Source organism: Bos indicus x Bos taurus, chromosome 16, assembly GCF_003369695.1.
Source record: "Bos indicus x Bos taurus breed Angus x Brahman F1 hybrid chromosome 16, Bos_hybrid_MaternalHap_v2.0, whole genome shotgun sequence".
NCBI lineage: Eukaryota > Metazoa > Chordata > Mammalia > Artiodactyla > Bovidae > Bos > Bos indicus x Bos taurus.
Window position 1 is genome coordinate 53,128,223 of NC_040091.1, and position 22,847 is coordinate 53,151,069.

Below are 22,847 nucleotides of genomic sequence, written 5' to 3' on the forward strand. Positions count from 1 at the left end.
GAGCCTCTACCTGGGCGAGGGCAGGAGGATGAACAGCAGTCCTGGGTGCTCTGAGGACATTATCATTTTCCTCAGGACAAAGTCCAGTGCATGTACACTGGCCACAGACCACAAAGTCCATGGTCCATCTAGGCATCAGAAGACTGACCCCCTCTGTCTCAGCTTCCCCTCTCCATAAATAGAGGGTGCTGGCCTACACATCCCTTCCTGTGCTAAAATCCTTTGCCATGGCATCTCAAAACATCATTCTGGAACTGTGTTAAATAGTGCTATGGACTGAATTGTGCCCCAACTCCAATATCCACCACCTGCCCACGATCGTACTCTAACTCTCAATGTGATGGCAATTGGAGGTGGGGCCTCTGGGAGGTGATTAGGTTTAGATGAGGTCATGAGGGTGGGGCCTTCATGATGGGATTAGTGCCCTTGTAAGAAAAGATGCCAGGGCTTCTTCCCTCTGCGATGTGAGAACACAGCCAGAAAGTAGCATCTGCAGGCCAGGAAGAGAGGTCTCATTAGAACCTGATGATTCTGATACCTCTATCTTGGCCTTCCAGCCCCCAGAAATGTGAGAAGTAAATGTCTATTGCTTAAGCCCCCCAGTCTGTGGTATTTTTCTGTGGTAGCCCAAGCAAACTAAGACAAATAGTATCAGTAAGATTTTTTTTTAAGTCATTTTTAAGTGGGCAAAGACCTAAACAGGCATTTCTCCAAAGAAGACATACAGATGGCTAATAAACACATGAAAAGAAGCTCAACACCTCTCATTATTAGAGAAATGCAAATCAAAACTACAATGAGATATCACCTCACACAGGTCAGAGTGGCCATCATCAGAAAATCCACAAACAACAGTGTTGGAGAAGGTATAGAGAAAAGGGAACCGTGGGAATGTAAACTGATACAGCCGCTATGGAAGACAGAATGGAGATAACTTTAAAAAACTAGGAATAAAGCTATCATAACCCAGCAACCCCACTACTAGGTATATACCAGAGGATCCCTTTGTTCACTGCAGCACTATTAACAATAATAGTTAGGACATGGAAGCAACCTAGATGTCCATCAACAGGTGAATGGATAAAGAAGTTGTGGTATACACATACAATGGAATATTACTCAGTCTTAAAAAGGAACACTTTCAAGTCAGTTCTAATAAGGTGGATGAACCTAGAGCCTATTAAACAGAGTGAAGTAAGTCAGAAAGAGAAAAACAAATATTGTATATTAACACATATGTATGGAATCTAGAAAGATGGTCCTGATGAACCTATTTTCAGGGCAGCAATGGAGATGCAGACAGAGAACTGACTTATAGACACAGGAGGGAGAGAGGAAGGAGAGGGTGGTACAAATAGAGAGAGTAGCATGGAAACATATACACACCATGTGTAGAATGGATAGCCAATGGGAATTTGCTGTATGATTCAGGGAACCCAAACCAGGACTCTTAACAACCTAAAGGGGTGGGAAGGGGTGGGAGGTGGAAGGGAGGTTTAAGAAGGAGGGGACATATGTGTGCCTAGGATGGATTCATGCTGATATATGGCAGAAATCAAGGCAATATTGTAAAGCAATTATCCTTCAATTAAAAATAAAAATTTTTAAATAATAAGTTATACATACTTATTATTGTTGCTGTTTAGTTGCTAAGTCATGTCTGACTTTGCGACCCCATGCACTGTAGCCCACCAGGCTCCTCAGTCCGTGGGATTTCCCAGGTAAGAATAATGGAGAGGGTTATCACTTCCTTCTCCAGGGAATCTTCCTGACATACTGATTTAAAAGTTTAAAACATAAAAATTCTAAAATTAGGGAAAAAATTAAATAAGATTTTAAGGAGCAAATTTCAGTCCCTTTGAAATTAAACTGTTGAGTTCTGAGCATTCACTGTTGGTGAGTAAACAGAAGAAGCTGTGAGCTGCAGAGGCAAATAAAATTGGGCTTCTAGGCATCCAAGCACCCAGCTTGGGAAGCTGCACTCATTTGAAACTAAGTGGAAAAGAACACACCTGTCTAGGGGTGCACACGGACCCCAGGGGAGGGCCTGAACCTGCAAGGCCCGCTTACGGCTGAGATGTAGTAGCCGACAGAAACGCCCCAGTCTGTGCAGAAATCACTCCAGCCACACCTGACCCTCCCTCAGGCTGCAAAGAACACCTTCTCTGGGCTGAAAGCCACATCCAGCCAGCCCATCAGCATGAAAGTCCACATAGCTGCCACAGGGGTGATCCCAGGACACGTCTGGGACCAGAGTAGGGAACTGCTCAGCCCGCACTGCCTGCCTGTTCTCCAGAACACTCTAGCCAAACCCCTCCTCTCGGGGCCCCCATTCTTCCCTCTGTAAAACGGGTGCGGGGATGGTGTCCTGGGCCACCCAGTCCTGAGCAGCATCCATTGCACCGTTGCTCCACTGCACTCCTGACTCAACTCAACTCCCATCTCGGGAGCTGGGTCCCAAGAGGCAGGCTCAGTGTCAGCTCCACAGACAGGCTCTCATGGGGAAGTGGGTTTTACATCCGGTCCCCTCCTGAATGAACTCCCAGAGAAATAAGGCCAGAAACTCCACCTGCTGAGGGAGGGAAAAGGGAGCGAGCCTGGGGAGAGGAGATGCGGGAGGGAGGAAGGCTCAGCACAGAAGACCCCAGAGCTTCAAAATTCAGCCCCTCTTGCCTTAAACAACTGCATTCTTATTCCAAACAACCTTGGCCACATTAGGCAGGCATCCCCAAACCTGAGTGGGTCCCAGAACTTCAGGACCACCTGCTAATGCAAATTCCCAGGCCCTGCTCACCAGAGTGCTCATTTAGTGACTTGGAGTGGTATCCTGGGGTCTGTATTTTTAACCAGTGCCCCAATCATTTGGGCTTCCTGGGTGGCGCTAGTGGTAAAGAACCCGCTTGCTAATGCAGGAGACTTATGAGACATGGGTTTGATCCTTGGGTCAGTAAGATCCCCTGGAGGAGGGCATGGCAATGCACTCCAATATTCTTGCCTGGAAAAATCCCATGGACAGAGAAGCCTGGCAGGGGTGAGGTCCATAGGGTCGCAAAGAGTCATACATGACTGAAGCGACAGCACAGTCACCCCAGTTGTACTTGAAATGCTGGTCTTGGGACACAATGAAAGAAGACATGCCATGTCACCAGCAGAGAAACCCAAGCCAGCTCGAGGTCAGTAGCAAAGCCCAGCCCCTCAAGAGGAAAAGTCCAGCTTCCACGAATAAATTCAGGTTTCATCATCAGAAAATCTAGACAGAGGCTTCTGGTTCAACATAAATCTCAGTTTTATATTTTATGAATTAATATTACTTCCACTTTCAAATACCTGATGGAATAGCCTTTTCCGGGCTGAAAGCCACTGAAGGTTTCAAGTGTTGAATGCGATCAGTAATACTTAGACTTACCTGGTGTTTACTCTGTGCCAGGCAAGGTTCTAAGTGCTTTCATACATCTGACACTTGCAATTCTCACAATCCTATGAAATAGGTACTACTGTCACCCCCATTTTATAGATGTGGAAACTGAGGCTCAGAGAGAGAGAGAGTAGCGTGCTGAGGTCCCGCAGCCCATAAGTGACAGAACTGGGATTGAACCAAGTGGTCCAGGGTCCACACTCTCACCCAGTCCCAGCAGGAAGGCCTCCTGCCCCACTGAGCACATAGCACGGTGCTCCAGGAGTTATCATGCCCATCCCCCTCTCTCCTGCCCAGCCCACCCCAAGCCCCGCCCCCAGCCCCTAGAGCCCTGGGAGGCTGCCCCACCCTCTGAGTACCTGTCAGGGAGCAGGCGAAGCACCTACTCTTTGAAGAGGGATCCCTGGAGCTGGGCTGCAGCTGTGGCCTTGACATTCCTACACTGTCTGGTGATGTACGGGGCAGCTGGCGGAGGACATCGGGATGCCAGGCGGAGACTGTAGCTGTGTGGGAGAGGAATAACACACAGCGTCACCAGGGGCCCAGCCCAGTGGGTGTCCCAGGCAGCACCTGGAGGGCCTTGTGCTGATGCCCTCTCCGGGCACCTTCAGGCCAATGGGAGGTGAGTTTTAACAACCACCGTGCTCCATCTACCCGCTTCCCTCTGCTGGGAGGCACGGACCGGGAGAAGCATCTAACTGCCAGGTTCTGAGATATTGCACAGGGAAGGCCCACCCTGGGGACCCCACTGGATGGGCAGGTGAGCCAGGAAAGGACACTTGCCATGCAGACGGCAGCTGGATGGGCAGGTGAGCCAGGAAAGGACACTTGCCATGCAGACGGCAGCTGGATGGGCAGGTGAGCCAGGAAAGGACACTTGCCATGCAGACGGCAGCTGGATGGGCAGGTGAGCCAGGAAAGGACACTTGCCATGCAGACGGCAGCTGGATGGGCAGGTGAGCCAGGAATGGACACTTGCCATGCAGACAGCAGCTTGACCGCTTCCCCACCTCCTTTCATGGGCATCGCTCTCCCCGCAAAAAAGCATCTGGGTATGTTTTGGTACCAAGTTACAACCATCGCCTGCAGAAAGGAGAGGAGGGAGGGCTGGGTCCCCTCCAGGCCATTAACTCTGCACCTGGCAGCCATCCCAGTCTCACTGTGCCAAGAATGTTTGTGTCAGGGGTCTCAGAGAGGGTGTAAACCAGAATCCCTTGACACCGTTTGGTCCTATTTGCTACTACAGCCCTTCAAATAGGATTTCTTTCTCAGGAAAGCATTATTATTATTTTTTAAGTAGCTAATGCAGAGACTTCCTTGGTGGCCCAGTAGGTAAGACTCTGTGCTTCCACTGCAGGGGGCACAGGTTCAATCCCTGGCTGGGAAACTAAGATTCTTCATGCTGTGTGGCGTGGCCAAAAAAACTAATAATAATAAAAATAAAAACCCGAATACTCTATTTAAAAAAAAAAAAGGTAACCAAGACCATCATTCCTCCCCTTCCTTCATCCACCTAACTCACACTCATCTTCCAAATCCTAGCTGGAATACCACCTCCCCCAGGAAGCCTTCCTTCTCTAATTCTTGGATGAGATGTCCCTCTTGTGGGTTCCCACTGCCCCTGCTATTTCTTCATCACAGCACTTGTTATACTGAGTCACAGTCACAGAATCATGTGTCAATTCCCTCAGGAGCTATGCAGTCTCAAGGTCGGGGCCCTTGCCTTGTTCACTGCTGCATCCTCAGTTTAGCGTCACAAAAACAAATATTTGTTGAATAAGAGCTACACAAGGACTCCCCTGATAGTCCAGTGGTCAAGAATCCACTTGCCAATGCAGGGGACATGGGTTTGACCCCTGGTTCGGGAAGATCCCACAGGCCACAAGGCAACTAAACCCGTGAGCCACAACTACTGAGCCCACGGGCCTAGAGCCTGTGCTCCACAAGGGAAGCCACTGTAAAGAGAAGCCTGCACGCCTCAACAAAGAGTAACCCCCCATCTGCTGCAAAAGAAAGCCTGTGTGCAGCAATGAAGACTCAGCGCAGCCAAAACAAGAACGACACATATGGTGCCCAGAATTGTGCTATGTTACGTATATCAAGTGTCTTACTCTTCATACATGGGGGATACTCTATTAACTCTTATTTACAGACGGGTAAACGGAGGCACAGAGTGGTCAAGTAACTTGTTCTGGGTCCCAAGTCTGCCTCTCTGGGTAGAAGAATGGAAGTGAGGTGGGTGTGCTGCTCTCTTCCAGGTGTTGGCTGCGGCCCGCTCTGTTGGACAGGGCTGAGCTAGGAATGAGATCCATCTCAAAGGTGAAACATCAAGGTTTCGATTAGAGGTTCTCAGCCAGGGCACAGATTTGGCAATGTCTGGAGATATTTGGGGTCATCACATCTGAGGGCAGGGATACTGACACCCAGCATCTGGTAGGCAGGGCCAGGGATGCTAAACTAAACATCCTAAAATGCACAGGATGCCCCCACAACCATCCATCTGCTCAGATACTAAAAGCACCACGGCCTGTCGAGAATGCGTACTCAGTCTCTCAGTCATGTCCAACTCTGTGTGACCCCATGGACTGTAGCCCACCAGGCTCATCTGTCCATGGGATTTTCCCAGGCAAGAATACTGGAGTGGGTTGCCATGTCCTCCTCCAGGGGCGCTTCCCGACCCAGGGATCAAACTGGAGCTTCCTGTGTCTCCTGCATTGGCAGGCTGATTCTTTACCACTGAGACACCTGGGAAGCTCTCCCAGAATAAAAGAACGTATAAACAGCCCAACACAGAAGTTGTCAGGGGAAGACTTCTGCCCCTCCACAAACCGGACCCCCTCTGAGGACCTAGCTCGCAGCCGTGGCTCAGGGCTGCCCCTGCTTCAACTCCTCCCCTGCACTGTGCGATCCGGACTGAGCAAGAGTTAAGGCAGAAAACAGAGACCCCATGCTCAGCAGCAAGTCTGTGCCCCAGATAGACTAAAAGGCCCATGAGGTGGCCCGTGGAGGGCACGCCAGGGTGACAAGACCCCTCGGCCAGCTAACCCAGTGCTGGGAAGGGACAGTCAGCTGCCAGGTTGCCTGGAAACATGGATAACCTGCAGAACCTTGTCCAGCCAAAGAATAAGGGACAATCCTGGCACGTGGCAGGTACCCCACCCTGTCCCTTCTCTGGGGCAATGTCTCCAGGGGAATAGAGCAGGACAAATGGCAGCTGTGGGGACAACAGGCTAGCATCCTCAATTTCCAGTTTCTTCCTCTCACTGTCACCATGATCACACGTCTATCAAACATTCAGAAATCTAACCAGTCAGGGACTTCCCTGGTGGTCCACTGGTTAAGAATCTGCCTTTCAATGCAGAGGGTGTGGGTTCGATCCCTGGCTGGGGGACTAAGGTCCCAAATGCCACGGGGTAACTAAGCCCACATGCCACAACTACAAAGCCCACGTGATCTAGAACCCATCTGCTGCAACAAAAGATCTCAAGCGCCACAACTAAGACCCGATGAAGCCAAAAATAAATAAATAAACATTAAAAAAAAAAAACCCTAATCAATCAAAGGTGATACTTGACCTCCCAGCCTTCTCCAGCTGCCATGGGCACCTCTGCTCCCTTATGCTCTCTTCTACTCTCAGGCTCCTGCAGCCTCACAGCCATCGACACTCAGGAGCAGGTTTGCTTCTCAATTGTAGGTGTCCACCTGGTCAGGGGCGAGGTCCCCAGATGTGGGTGCCTCTCACCACCCCTCACACACTGCCCTGCCTCATGGAAGATAACATGGGCTGACATGCACAAGGACCCCTGTGATTCCCAAATGCTCTCTCTTCTGTTAAATCTGGAGTCTGCCAGCAGTGCAGGAAGGAAGGAATAAGTGCTTTTAAACCCATTTCACAGATGAGGAAACTGAGGCTCAGACAGATGGAGACTTTCCTGGGGAGCAAAGTCCAGGTCTTTCAGCTCCATGAGCCACAATTTTGCAGAGGGACACTAAGTCACCATCTCGGTGTTTCTTTAAGGGATTAGGGTTTTGATGTACTATCTCCTGGAGTTTGCTCAAACTCACGTCCGTTGAGTTGATGATGCCAATAAAATACAGTATCAGTGAGCAGTATCAATGAGCATGGTGTTTTGATTGTCGCTGCTGTGGGGTGGAGGAGGCAGCCTGGCCATCAGAGACCTGAGTGCGAGTTCCCACCTTCATACTCGCTGGAAAGCCTCCCTGACTCCTGGCCTCCAAACCTCAGTCTCTTCATCTGTAAAATAGAGACAACCCCTGGAGCTTGCTAATGCAGAGCCGGGATAGAGAGGGACTGGGAATGAAGGATCCTTGGCCTTCTGAGAAGAATTCAGCAAGAGGGGGATGTTTCTGAATGTCCTGGGAAGGGAATGGGAGGAGAGGGAACATGGAAGCAGGAGGCCTGCTGGGCCCTGCCTGCTCTGTCCGCCTTCTTCCCTCTCTTCCATCACCTGGTCAGGTCTTCTGCACAGCCTCCACATTGGCTCCCCTCCCATAAAGTTGTGACGTGTCCCCGAACCCCAGGCTCCCAGCAGGGACCAAGCTCTTACACGCACAGCCCATCCCCACCAACCTCCCAGCCACCTCATTCCTTTGGCTCCTGTTTCCCCAGCTTCACAAGACTTCCTTCAGTGGAGCCCTCCTCCCCATGGCCTTCAGCCTCCAATGCTCACCAGAGTCCCCTGAAGCTGCCCCCGGGCCCATTACATCAGATCTCTGAGGTGGCCTCAGGCAGCAGCATCTTTTAAGACCCACAGGGGTCTCAACGGGGGTGGGGGGTGGGCTGGGAACCAGTGCCCTGCAGATGGTCCAGGGCTGGCCCCCTGAGTTCTCAGCCCACACAACCCTCACCTCCAAGGGTGGCTGCACGTTATCTATGAGATAGTGGTGACTGCGGGTCTAGGACTACAGAATCGGGCTGGGTCTGCTCATCACTGCAGCCTTAACACCTAGTTGTGCGTGTATGAACAGCAGGCCCTCAAAACATACTGAATGAAGGAGTGAGTGACAGACTTAGAACTTCTGGTCGCCAGGGGGAAGGGACAGTTAGGGAGTTTGGGATCAACATGCACACACTGCTATATTTAAAATGGATAGCTACAAGGATCTACTGTACAGCACATGAACTCTCTCAATGTTATGTGGCAGCCTGGATGGGAGGGGAGTTTGGGGGAGAACGGCTACATGTCTATGTATGGCTAAGCCCATCTGCTGTGCACCTGAAGCTACCACAGCTTTGCTAATTGGCTATACCCTGATACAAAATTAAAAAGTTAAAAAAAAAGGCAGTGAGTGATCCTAGACCCTAGACATCCCACACACAGGCGTTTCAGACACAGAAATCTGTGCACATTCAGTGCAGAAGCCAGAACCCTGGTTAGTGGGCCCCTCGAGCATCCCGCCTCAGAACCTTGTAAGATGGGTGACGCTCATTATCCAGAACCCAAGGTGCCCAGAAAGGGCAGGACGACCACTTCTTCGCTGTCAGAACCACCCTTCCCCCGTGCTGAAGGCACCGGAAGGGCAGAGTTGCCCCATTTGGCTCTTGAGGGTGTCATTTCTGTTTCCAGTGGTCCATTCCTGCAGACCCTCCCAGAACGCTTCCTCCAGCAGTCACAGGGCTCTCAGTCTCTCTTCCAAGTTCTTGTTCAAGGGCCTCCTTCTCATTGCACCTCCTTCCCAAACACTCTATTTGAAATAGCAACTGCTCTGCCCTGACACTCCCAGCCTCCAGTCCGTTTTTCTTTCTTGACTGTATTCACCACACCAACACGCTTGGTGTCTAACTGCCATTTGCTTTCTGGCTCCATTGGAGGCGTTCTGTCCCTGATGGACCCACATCTAAACCCATGCCTGGCACGCAGTAGGGGGCCTTTCATTATTTGCTGGATGGATGGCATGACTGCTACCTGCTAAGTGTTTTGCCAAGAAAGCTCTGGTAAATGGTGTACACTGGGGTCTTCACCTGGTCATGGTCTATGTGTGACTTAGTGATGCCTAAAGGGGAAAGCGCTTGTTTTCAGAGGGAGACCGACGCCACGTGCGAGGTGGCCGAGATTGGGGCCTCTGGGCTCCCAAGCAACCATGTTCTCTCTCAACCCCCACTGGCTTCTGGTGAAGGAGGCAGCAGATACCCTGAACTACACAAGAGAAACAAAATAGAAAGAGCAGGAGGGAAGACCAGGGTCAGGAAGAAGATGGGGAAAGGTGATGTGGAAAAGGGCCCAGCGTAGGTCCCAAGCAGAGAGAATGATGCAAGGACCTGGTGAGGATCTAACAGGGTTGGTCTGTCTGCATGGGATGTCTGCACAAGCTGATGACTCACAGGCGAAGCAGGGCAGCACCTTGGCTGGTCTTCCTAGAGCTTGAACTCGCTGGGCTCTGGGGACCTGGGGAGAAGGTGACGTCAAGGAGCAGGGCCCATACCTGATCTCTTATCTGGGGGCAGAGGGAAATGAAGGAGCAACAACAGAAACTAAGGCGTGCCTAATAAAAATGAGCTAAAGCTGCCAATCACTGAACAGATCATTTAATGACATGAAAAGGCAATTTACAGAGAAGTCCAAAGCTGGTGAATATGCAAAGATGCCCAGATGCCCTGCAACTGTCCAGGAAGAGTAGTTAACACAAGAGGCCGCTTTCCCAGGTCAGACTGGGGACACGTGCCATATGGGCGGTGCCTGTAGGTGAGGGAAGGTGAAAAGGATGAGGGCTGCCCCCAGGTTTCCTGACACCTGGGGAGGCTGAGCCCACCTGCCCCCATCTCCTGAGAGCATCTCCTCACTCGGCCGGAACGTCAGAGAGGGAAGAGGGGGCGGAGGGGAAGGTCTTATAGGCCTGGGTAAGTTGGGAGCCAGACTATCCCTCTGGGCAGCAAGCGACGTGACCCGATGTGGCCACTGTGTTGGACACAGCAGGATAAGCAAGAACAGAGCTGGGAGACTGGTTAGTCCAGCAAGATAGTGGCCAAGGACATTGAGAAGTGAGCAGTAGATTTGGGATACATTTTGGAGCTGGATGTGGGGGATGGGGCAGGTGGATGAGAGTCTAGACCAATTCCAGAGTGGGTAGTTTGTTTAACTGAGAAGGGGAAGACAAGAGAAAACTTGGTTGGGAGCTATGTTTTGAAAGGATCACCTTTGCAACGTTCACTAGACACCCAAAGGAGACCTCAAAGAGGGTGAGTTAAATGAAACTAATGACCTTGGGCTGGGTCAGCATTCAGGTGGATTGGACAGGCTCAGGGGAGGGGAGAGCCACCCCCTGTCTAGACAAATTCCAGGATAGGGGTGCAGGGACTCAGGATGGGATGTGGAGGAGCGGAGGATGACCATGAGAGTGGTGTCCAAGTCGACATGTATTTCAAGGAGGAAGAAGAATTAAAGGTGTCCAACTCTACGGACGTGTCAAGGAAGATAGAGAACCAATCGCAGCATTTGTTGCCCAGAGGCTGCGGGTAACCTTAGTAACAGCAGCTTCCAGGACATGGTGGAGACAAACACCTGAGAGAAGTGAGCTCAAGAGAGATGGGGAGGAGAGGAACTGAGGCAGGGGCCCAGAGAGTCCCACCAAGGAGTTTTAGGTCAAGGGAGGGGCTGCCGGTTCCGGGACAGGCTCTCTGGGTCTCTGGGGTCCCCACCGTGCTCCCCACCAGGCTGCCTGAGCCTTCTGAGCAGAGATCCCTGCCTGCACCCCCTGTTGGCCTCCTCCGCCTGCATGAGTCAGGTCAGGAGGGATCTCTCAGGACACAACCCCCAGAGCTGGCTGGCCACGCAGCCGCCGCGGAGTCTTACATAACCCTCCGTAAATTCTCAAGACAGTGATTCATCTCAAGTTAGTATCTGACGTTCAGCACTTTTGCAGGCAGCGAGGGAGAGGCAAAGGGTGTGCAAGCCGATGCCCAGGTGAGATAAGCTGAGATGACGTTGACATTCCCTGGTGGTGGGGGAAGCCTCAATAGATCACTACCTGCTTCCTGGTACCCACTACTTCCGGGAATGGTTGGCATCCGAAGCAGGCTCCACCTGCCGCTCCAGGGAGGCCCCGCCCACTCGAATGGGACCGCCCCCAGCTTGAGAGTCAAGGGTGGGAGTAGAGGAACAGTCCTGGGATGCCGGAGCCTGAACTTCAGTCCTTGAACCACCACCCATAACTTGCTATGTGACCTCTGGAGATGCCTCCACCTCTGTGAACCATGGTAGTCTTGTTCGTAAAATGAGGATGTCAAACAAGGGGGAAAGGTAATTGTGTATTTACTGAGTGCCTACTATGCCCTGGTCTTCTCCAGGAGCATAGAGCCCCTTGGACTGCACGGAGATCAAACCAGTCAATCCTAAAGGAAATCAACCTTGAATAGTAACTGGAAGGACTGACTGATGCTGAAGCTGAAGCTCTAATACTTTGGCCACCTGACATGAAGAACTGACTCATTAGAAAAGACCCTGATGTTGGGAAAGACTTAAGGCAAGAGGAAACGACAGAGGACAAAGTGGCTAGATGGCATCACTGACTCGACGGACATGAGTTTAAGCAAGCTCCAGGAGATGGTGAAGGACAGGGAAGCCTGGCCTGCTGTAGTCCATGGGGTCATAAAGAGTCGGACGTGACTGGGCGACTGAACAACAACTATGCCCCAGGAGTTACTGTAGGGCCTTCATTCTCGGACGGGATGGTGATGACCTGCATCTCAGAGAGGAGGAGACAGAGGCTTGAGAGAGGTGAGGAGGCCCCAACATGCTATCTCGGCCAAAAGGGGTACAGTCAAGCTCTGAAGCCAAGACCACCTGACACCAAAGCTTGGGCCCCTTTCCAGACACAGTCCTTGTAGTGACAGGGGTCAAAGAGCTCTTTTCAATATTCCAAAGGGCCTGAAGAGTGACCTTCTGCCCACTGAACAGCCACATGGCCACCCACAAAGCCAGAAGGCAGCTCTGGGTGGAACCATGTCAGCTCAGAGGAGCCCTGGCAGCGGGTCTCAGACTCCAATACTGGAGACAAGAAAACAGTCTCAGTGCCTGCCCCTCTCCTCAGTCTCATGGATTCTGATTTAGCTGGTATGGAGTCCAGGCACGGAGGATTTTTTAAAAGCCAGTTATTGAGAGCCTCAGTCTGAATCCATCTATTCAAAGTGTGGTCCTCAGACCAGCATCAGTAGTCTCTGGGAGCTTGTTAGAAAGACAGCTACTCAGCCCTCATCTGACCTTCTGAGTCAGAATCTAGATTTAAAAAAAAAAAAAATTTATTTTGGCCATGCTGCTCGGCCTGTGGGATCTTAGTTCCCTGACCAGGGATGGAACCTGTGCCCTCTGCCGTGGAAGTGCAGAGTCTTAACCACTGGACTTCCAGGAAAGTCCCAGAACCTACATTTTTAATTAAGGTCCCTGGAAAGGCACCTGTGTGCTGAAACTGGGGGAGCACGGGGCTGGGGGAAAACCCCTGCAGGCGGCGTGCTCAGTGGTGGCCTAGTTCTGAAATCTGGGGCAGGACCTGGTGCCTAGTGAAGTTGTACAGGGAAAGTCTTTGCAGTGGGAGGGCTGGGGGAAGGGAAATGAAAGTGGTCCTTAGGGGATGGGGCAGCCATTCAAAACCACTGGCCTAGGCAGTTGCTGTGGTTCTTCAACTAACACTCAGAAGGTTGGCATCCTGGGCCCTGGTAGCTTAGATTGTTGTTTATTGTTCAGTCACTAAGTCATGTCCAACTCTTTCTTCAACCCCACGGACTGTTGCCCACCAAGCTCCTCTGTCTATGGGGTTGCTTAGGCAAGAATACAGGAAGAGGTTGCCATTTCCTTCTCCGGGTAGCTTAGGTGGTTTTTCCCATTTGATCTTCCCTTAACCATGTGAGATGGCTTCTTGTGCCTTTTTATGGCTGAGGGGACAGTTGCAAGGGAGCAACTCCTTGTAGCTCCTTGTAGGTCACAGAGAGGTGCAAATAGAATGGAAAGAGGGAAAGTTAGAAAGGAAGGCAGGATTCTCAGAGATCTGACCCCAGAACTGAAGTTTGCCTCTCCACAGGCAGCTCCCCTCCCTCTCATCAGCCCTGAGGGTGGCCATGGGTTGGGGCTGGCTCCAAAAGACCACGCCTGGGTCTTGAGGCTTTTAAGCCAGGTTCTTGTGTCTTCAGGCTTCTCTGGTGAAGAACTGCCTGCAATTCAGGAGACCCACGTTCGATTCCTGGGTCAGGACGATCCCCTGGAGAAGGAAATGGCAACCCACTCCAGTATTCTTGCCTGGGAAATCCCATGGACAGAGGAGCCTGGCAGGCTACAGTCCATGGGGTCGCAAAGAGTTGGACACGACTGGGCAACTGACACTTTCACTTCATTTTCTTAGATCTGCAGAGGCCATGTGTTCCCCAACCCTGTTGGACTTTAACTCCAAACACCAAGCACATGACAGCTCATAACACAAGCCGGTCAATAGGAAGGCTGGCCCAGCCAGCAATGGCCCCTGCCAAAGGAAGTTTCCTGGCTGGGAGAACCTGGCCGTGGCTGCCTCTGGTCCTGCCAGGATAGGCGAAGGGCAGGGGATCCCAGAGGCCAAGTCAGCAGCCCATCACTCTCAGGTGAGGACAATGAACCAGAGCAAGATGGTAACCTGTTCAAGGTCACACAGCAAGCTCTTCTTGGGAGGAGTGAGGGGGCATGCCTGGTCGCACTGCTTTGTAGGGGACAATGAGGAAGGGCAGCATGAGGCCCTGATGGACTTGGGCAAAAGTAACCCTGGGGGCCAGGCAGCCTCCCAGCTTTGTCATTGCTTCCGCTCACCTGCTGCCCCCTGGGGACTCAATCATGGAGAGTACAGAGAGTCTATGCACTTCTCACCCACCTGCCCACCTGCCACCAGGAGGTGTTCTCAGAGACGGTTCCCTAAACGATAAAGGCAGATCAGGATCTGGGCTCCCCATGAAGTCCAACCCTAACTGGGCCTGGTTGTGTTGCTCCAAGACCAAATCATCAAAGGCAGTGTCTTCCCAGAAGGTTGCTCTCACCACCCCACTCAAACCAGGGTCCCCAACACACCCTCCCCACTCCACTCGGAGCAGCGGGTCATGTCTGAAGGATGTCACACCTGCAGGAGATGTCACGGTCTGTGAGGTGCGAGCTGTGGATGAGCAGCCCAGACAGAAGGGAGAGAGGAGCAGACTCCTTGGTGCTCAGCTCTGACCCCTGGCTACATCTCTGCCGCTGCCTTTTTTTTTTCCTGGAACCACTCGGTTCAAGCCCAGATGCTGGCCCTTCTCTTCTCTAGATGAGCCAAAACAGTCTGCTTTCTTCAAAAGGAAACTTGTAAGAACGGGAGGGAAGCCAAAAAGAAAACAGGAACAAATGCAAGTGTGACAAGACTGATGGATGCATAGAAAACAGATTCCCAATTTGGGACAGAAACCGGCTCCCATGAGGTCCAGATGGGAACGCTCTTTGAAACTGTAAAATTCTATAAGGACACTAAAATTTTATTATTACGAACACTCCATCTTTTAAAGTTGTCTAAGACCAAAGAAGTTAAAAAGATTAAGTCAACTCCAGGGATAAACCCTTGCATGATCTGGAGTTGTTGGAACTGAGAGTCCTGATCACAGGATTTCTAGAACTTGATGCCTGCTGCCTGTCCGAGGATATCAACGAGAAGAGGGGGCTGCCTTGAGGGAAAGCCTTGTGGGATCTCAGGGGCTCTTTGCTACCCAAGACATCTTGACTAGCCTGTCCTGGGAGGCGTGGGCGTGCCTGGCTGGCAGGGCGTCCCAGACGCAGGGCTGGCAGGGCGTCCCAGACGCAGGGCTGGCACAACCAGGGGAAAGACACACTTGCTATGTGCCTGAATCAGATGTGAGTCAGTGGGTGATGACGCTGACCAAAGGGCAGGGGTGCTGTGGGCCTGCAGGCATCCTCCTCAAGGGTGAAGGGGACTGGACAGAGGCTGCCCCTGCACCTTCTCCCCATCTCTGCCCAGAGATCCTCAAGGCCTGCACCCTGAATCCCAGCTGACCTCAAAGAGGGGGTCCAGTGGCCAGGGTTGGGACAGTTTCACCCTTTTTTATTTTTTACAGAGCAGGAAATGGAGGTGACCTATAGATGATAAATGACTTGGACGCAAGCCGTTGACTCCTCTCTGAGCTGCTTGGGTCTCACTAGGATCTTGCACTCCATTTGGTTTGGGAACCGCTCACTTGTGGAGGGCTCCCTCCCTATATAAGGCACCACCCAGACACTCCTGAGGAGCCTCCAGTCTCATGGTTGCAGACGGGGAGTGAAATCCCTCCTGATTTTCCTTCCTCCTGATCAGCATCTCCCAAACTGAGGTTCAGTGGAACAGGTTTGCCCAGATGTTTCCCGGGTTCCCATTACCCTTGCTCATTACAGCAGCCAGCATGTCCATGCTGACTGCATGCTGAGCGCAGTGCCTGTGGCCTGACATGGAATAACAAATGCAGTCTCCACGAGATGCCTGTGAGATGAGTACTGCCTCGGTGTATGAGTGAGGAAAAAAGGCACTGAGGGGTTCGGCACCTTGCCCAACAACACACAGCTGGCTGGCGAGAAGCAGATGTGGGATTGAAGTCAGAGCCACTTACTCCAGAGCACGGGGTCACGGAGTCAGACAGACATGTCTGTGCAGGATTTCTGAGTTTTTCACATGCCCACAGGCAGTGTACGTTCCCAAGAGGAGGATGCAGGATGTCGTTCACCCCAAAAGTATGTTCCTCATTTATCTGATAACTATGTATTGACCGACTGCTCTGTGCTTGCCTGGTGTTGGAGGCACAGTGGAGTGCCAGGCAGACATGAACTCTGAAGGCACAGTGACTGCAAGGGGATGGTTTGGGTTATGGTGAACCTCAGAGGGTACCCTTTAAGCACTCCAAAGTTTGGTGTTTTTTTTTTAATTTAGCCTTTTTAGACAGAAAATTTCTAAGATCAGCCACACGAAGCAACACGTCCTGAATTTGAGTTCTTATTCTCTTTGGGAGCCAGATTTTCAACTCTGCACATGTACACACGGTATCATGTGCCATCATGGAGAGGTGTCCTCTGGGCCTATGAAGGCGAGTGAGCCTTGTCCACACACTAAACAAGACCGAGCATCCTCATGATTATCAGCACTGATCCATCAAGCATCTATTATGTACCAGACCCCATGCCGGGCACAGCGTTAGAGCAGTAAAGCGAACAGACCTGGTGTCTAGAACACTGGGGTGTGTGACCTGGAAGGAGAAGGTCGTTACTTGCATAATACAAAAGCAAATATAAAATTACAAAGTGCGATTAGCAGGAAGGAGCAAAAAGAGAGGATACAAGAGCTCAGACAAGGGACCTGACTGCAGAAGCACTGTGTTGAGGGGTGGGGGTGCTCTGCATCCACCCCCAATAGTTTCTGTTGACTGAGCCTTGGGTTCCGTGGAATGTACAGGACACATTCCGGGACTGGCTTCACTTTACCATGCTGTCCTTTGCTTTGCTTCATTTGGAGGTGGGAGGGGAGGGGATGAAAAAGAAAGCAAAAAAGGTGTAACTTACTTTACCCCAGCAAGAAGAGAGACAGGGTTTCTAGAAGGGATCATTTCTGTCTCTGAAGGCCACTCCTGAGGACAGAGAGGGGATTGTTACTTTGTTACTACCTACCCTCACCCTCACCTTTCCTATCCTCATTTTTCTGCCCAAGTCTCAAAGCAAGTTTTACACCAGGGGATTTGGGGAGTTTGCAGATGGGAAAAGGACTGGGGTAAGAGCTCATGAAGTCTGTTCTTCTGGCCTTTTCTGAACCATGAACTACAGATCTGGGATCTCATGCTTGGTACAGGAAGCTGGTCCGAGAGTTTTGTGAGTGGCCCTGGGGTCCCCATGGCTTGCTGCAGATGGTTTCTCAGGCAGAAATGGTCCACCCCCCTGGAGGAGTGGCAGCAAAGTTGGGGTGACTGTAGCTGGCATGTCTACCTGGACAAGGCTAGGGGCCATGTCCACCAGCACCGCGGGCCCCAAAACGTTCTACGATGGTGAAGAGGAGAACCACTTAGGAGTGCAAAGTGGAGAGCACCTACTCAAATGCAGGAGAGGAGCCTGTGGCCTATGAAGGTCCCCTGCATCAGATGGCACAGCAGGCCCAGCTCCCCCAGCCTCAGTTCTAGGCTGCTCCTCTTTATTTGTACTCACTCCCTGAGGATGCCAGCTACATGGTTTTCAGTTTCATGGGTACTCTTAAGGACTCTCAAATTTATTAATACAGTTCCAGCTGGGTCCCTTCCTCTAAAACGCAAACCTGTGTATTCAACTGCCCTCCCCTTGAGTGTCTAATGGCATCCCAAACTTTACATGCCCCTAAACTGAATTCCCAGCACACATGTACCCCACAAACTGGCTCCATCACCTAATCACTGAATGGCAACTCTATCCCTCTGGATGCAGAGGCAGAAACACCTGTCATCATCCTTGACTTCTCTTTCGTCCAGTCCTCAGCAAATCTTTAGGCTCTGCCCTCAGAAGATATCCAGAATCCCACTGCTACTCACCACCTCCACTGCTACATTCCAGTCCAACCCACTGTCTCTTACCTGGGTTAGTGTCCGCACCTCCTAGTATTTCTATTATTGGCCCCTTTCAGCCTATTCTTAACACATCAGCCAGAGTGATTCTTTCAAAAAGCAAGTCATATCATATGACTCTTCCCTTCAAAACCTTTCAATGACTCCCAACTCACTCAGAATAAAAGCAAAATCTTCCCAAGAACTGCATGAGCCAATTTAAATTGGTCCCTGGTTACCTCCCTGCACTCCTCTCCTGGTCCTCCCTGTGACCTGGTCCCCTGAACACAGATGCTGCTGCCTCAGGACCCTTGCACTTGCTGTCTCCTCTGCCAAGGGCTTTCCTGCCCCATATCCACAGGCGTCGTTTCCCTTCTCCCTCCCCACCCCCTCTTCTCTATATATATACATATAGTCCCTTTACAGTCAGACTGCATTTACCTGGTAGCCCTCACTTCACTCAATACTCTACTCCCCTCTCCATTTCACTTCTCCCCACCGCACTCATCAGCTGACACTCTATGCAGTTACTCGCTTGTTCGCCGTGTGTCTCTCCCAGGGGGACGGGAGTTCCATGAGGGTGGGGAATTTTGTCAGTTCTGCTCTCTGCGACATCCTCCTGGAACGATGCCCAACACATGAGAGGAGGCGTTGGCCCTGCATTCTGGAGTGAGTGGATGAATCAATGAATGAATGAAGGGCCGAGATCTACCATCTTTCTTAACTAAACCCGATAATGCATCACATAGTTATTGTTCTCCACTTGCTGCTTCAAGTGGAGCGAGAACTTAAGAAATTTTTAAGAGCAACTTGAGTGCAAAATGTTTCTGTCTTTATGTGAATTTTTCAACGTTTCTCACCCACAACTAATTGGATGGTAGGTTTTTAAGCAAATTACAAGCCTCTCTCAGCATCCGACTTTGCTTTTCATTAAAAAAACCTCTATGTTCATATTTCATGGGCTCGGATACTATTTAATTAAATCATACACATCCAATAATACTGGCATATTTATTACTATGTTTATTATAAACACAATCATTGTTTTTTAGTAGCTCAAGTCATGTCTGACTCTTTGCGACCCCATGGACTGTAGCCTGCCAGGCTCTTCTGTCCATGGGATTTCCCAGGTAATACTGGAGTGGGTTGTCATTTCCCCCTCCATGGATCTTCCTGACCCAGGGATTGAACCCGCCGCTCCTGCTGCATCTCCTGCTTCGCAGGCAGATTCTTTTAACACTGAGCCACCGGGGAAGCCATACACATGATTGTTTGTATTATTGTAAAACACTGTTAAAATAGTGGCATAAACAGGTTTGGAAACAAGTAGAGCTGACTCTTGGCTACATTTAAAGCTGAGCATCAGAGGGCTTGGGTGCTCCCTGTGTCATCGGGGGAGTGAGGAGCATCCATTCACATGCCGGGTTGGTTAAACGAAAACCAACTGAGCCTCGGCTCTTATCTTGTTTTATCCACAGCTGGGATCCTAAGAGCAGTTCAGAAAGATGTCTGGCACCACCCAACCCTCTGGCTCCTGTCTCTGCAAAGTGCACCCATGCCAATTATTCCTTAGGTCACGGTGAACATGTGACTTGATGACCTGCAAATGGGAGACCTCTGTGCTGCCTTCCTCAAGGGCTTGTGTGCAGCCCTCTGACTCCATTGGCTGGATCCCATTACACAGAAGCTCTGACCCACGGGTGAGATGGAGAAACAGCCCAGGTGAGATGTGCTCTGAGTCCAGCCTGGGCAACAGCTTTGTTTGGCACAGCCCTGTCAAGTGAGTATGGCATCATGAAACCAAACAGCGTTTAGGCTCTCAGAGGGAGGCATTCCTCGTTTTGAGCAAAAATAACAAAACATGCAAGAGAAGCCAGCCATGGCCATGTTTTGTAGAGGGTCTACTTCAGAGGGACTACTTAGTAGATGTCAGAAGTAAAACTGGAGACAGAGGGAGGAAGACTTCGTTTTGGGGCTTCCCTGGTGGCTCAGTGATAAAGAACTCGCCTGCCAATGCAGGAAACACAGGTTCGTTCCCTTGGTTGGGAAGATCCATGGGAGAAGGAAATGGCAACCCGCTCCAGTATTCTTGCCTGGGAAATCCCATGGACAGAGGAGCCTGGTGGACTACAGTCCATGCGGTCACAAAAGAGTCAGACACGACTTGGCGAGTAAACAACAACAACGCTAAGTGCCTACTGTGTGCTGGGTGCTGCAGTAGGTGCAGGGTGGCGTGAACACAGCACCAGCAGGGCTTTGTGTGACACTAGTCTTGTACCAGTTAATGACCTAACGTCATATATTCCCCTCAAAAAGATACACAAAGAGCAACAATGACCAAGGCAAGGGATCCTCAAGGGTCACCTTGGCTCTGACCCTCAGAAGCGACTAATTCTCAGGTGGCCCTGGCTCATCTGTCACAGGGTGTTTTATTATATAAGCATTCAGAGATGAAAAATGTCATGAATATATCAAAAAGACTGCAAAAGCAAAGGAAAATAATTAAAAATGGAAACCAGAAGCAAATGAAATGATGAGATGTGGTGATACCATGTCATTCTTTTCCCCCCTTTACAAGACCCAAAGGGGAACTCTGAAGTCTGGGTAAGACTCATTGTAGAAGCTGATAAAAATGAAGACTTTAAAGACCCACCACCCGCCCCCGCCAAAGATGGTGATTTAGTGTGTCTGGAATTCTTAATAAGCCTCCTAGGTGGTTTTCTGATGCAGGTGGTCCCCTAAGTGAACATCCCGGTGAAATAATCCAAACTAGGTCCCCTTCACACAGCTGGGAACACAGGAAATTTACCACCTCAGGCTGAAATTAACCAGACGATACCTACTAGACCAGCAAACTACTCTCCCTTCTAAGCACCTGCCCAGCCGGATTCAGAACATTACCTTAATGGAACACCTGCTGCTGGCCAGCACCAGTGGGCTAAACAACTAAAATGTCTTAGTTTTTAAGGCTATAAATGATTAACACTAGTGTTAATTACTGTGATGAAGTAACTTAACAGAACCAACAATCAGCTACAGTATCTGATGCCAATCTATTGAGGTACATCAAAGGAATTGGCCCCTCCTTGAAGGCCAAGTTAACCCAGGCTTCCTCTCACCAAACTCACTGGTTAAAATTCATTCAAAGGAGTCTAAACGTGAATGAAGGAGGTAGGAGGAGAAAACACCTATAAGCCCATGCATTGATTATAAGAGAAACTCTGAAAAACTTCTGGAGGAATATCATAAATTAAAGAGGGAAATCCAGTCCACAGGCAGGGCCAGCAGCCTGGGCAGCAAGTCCTGGGATGGAACGAATATCCAGGCGTTTCCTTACAGATTCAATCACCTGTGAGCACTTTGCACCAAATAAAACATTTATCCCAAACAGAGATTACAGGACAGAGGCAACGGATAAGGATCAAGGTGCAGGGAATGATGCCCTGGTGATCCAGTTTGGTTAAGGCTCTGCGCTTCCAATGTAGGGAGCCTGGGTTCAATCCCTTGGCAGGGAACTAAGAATTCACATACCACAGGAATGGCCAAAAAAAAAAGATGTACCTTTAATGCAGAATTAAGGTGCTTCTCCTGCGATAAACTTTTGCTGAGGAACTAACTGTGTGCCCTGTCACCAAAACATTCCTTTGATTCTCTCCATGTGTAGAGCATGTGCTTTTGTGAGCTTAAAAGCAAGCATGGAGTCTACTGTTCAAGTTCAGTGTGTTTTACACTCAACACTCCCCTCTCTGCAGTGCACTTTGCTTACTAGGGAGGTCCCTGGGTGTTCTCAGGTCCTAAGCACCTCTTTAGAGGATTCCCAGGTGATGCTAGTGGTAAAGAACCCGCCTGCCAATGCAAGAGATGCAAGAGACGCAGATTCTATCCCTGAGTCAGAATGATGCTTTTGGAGTAGGAAGTGGCAACCCACTCCAGTATTCTTGCCTAGGAAATCCCATGGACAGAGGAGTGTTCCGTCCATGGCTACAGTCCATGAGCTCGCAAAGAATCAGACATGACTGAGCACACACAACCACCTCCTTATTTACATACCACATCAATAGGGCCCCTATCCAGCTTCCCAGCCCGCAATGACCAGAAACTATCTAAAGGCTGCCAGGGAGTACAGACAATATCCACAAATAACAGATGAAAAAGGAGACGGTGAGAAGTACAACCTTCTCCAAAAATACCTGAACCACATCTCAAGCTTCTGGATCCTGCACACCTGAACTCTGAGAGTGTCACTTCACCACCACAAAAGACAAGGTGCTGGTCACCTTGAGCCTTCCAGGAAAGGTGAAATGATGTTCTGGGCAATTTTTAAAAGTGAGGGAAGTAGCAGCTTCATTAGACCTGACAGCAAAACGTCTGTGCATAGAAGCATCCCCCTTCCTGTGTCCAAGACGGACACCAGGCACTCGACCCGGCCTGGATCCCTGAGCATGACCCTGCCTGGAATCCTGCTCATGGCACCCCTGGCAGCTGCTCCCCTTGCACAGATGGAAACCCAAAACCCACTTTCCAACCATGGCTTGGAAAGACTCTTATGAAAATAGAAAAAAAAAAAAAAACAAACTAAAAAGTTGATGCCAGGGAGCAAGGTTTAATTCTCTGGTGCCGGATCTGCTCATCCCCTAACAAAGCTGGCAGACGAGGTGGCTCCTCACACCCGAGCTGGCTGAGACTGCTCAGCGTGGTCTCCCAAGAACATACAAATCGGACTTGACCAGGAAGGACCAACCACCTGCCAGTGCAGGAGACGCTGGAGATTCAGGTTTGGTCCCTGGGTTGGAAGATCCCCTGGCGGAGGGCATGGCAATCCACTCCAGTGTTCTTGCCTGGAGAATCCCATGGACAGAGGAGCCTGGCGGGCTACGGTCCGTAGGGTCTCAGAGT

At 50.5% G+C, this 22,847-nt stretch overlaps 1 protein-coding gene across 4 annotated transcripts in view; it reads right to left on the minus strand.

Annotated features, from left to right (window-relative positions):
• Positions 1 to 22,847, minus strand: part of PRDM2 (PR/SET domain 2) — a 132,985-nt gene that overhangs the window by 4,861 nt on the left and 105,277 nt on the right. Inside the window, exons 9-10 of one of the 4 annotated variants that reach the window (XM_027565346.1) lie at positions 16,951 to 17,015; positions 3,829 to 3,918 (exon numbers count right to left, since the gene is read on the minus strand). The exons of 1 other annotated variant lie outside the window; for it this stretch is intronic. In XM_027565346.1, coding sequence (XP_027421147.1) covers positions 16,991 to 17,015 — 25 coding nt within the window. In that variant the 3' untranslated portion in view covers positions 3,829 to 3,918; positions 16,951 to 16,990. Of the gene's footprint in view, positions 1 to 3,774; positions 3,919 to 16,950; positions 17,016 to 22,847 lie in introns of those variants that run through there. 2 more of the 4 variants (XM_027565345.1, XM_027565347.1) reach the window with 2 other exon arrangements.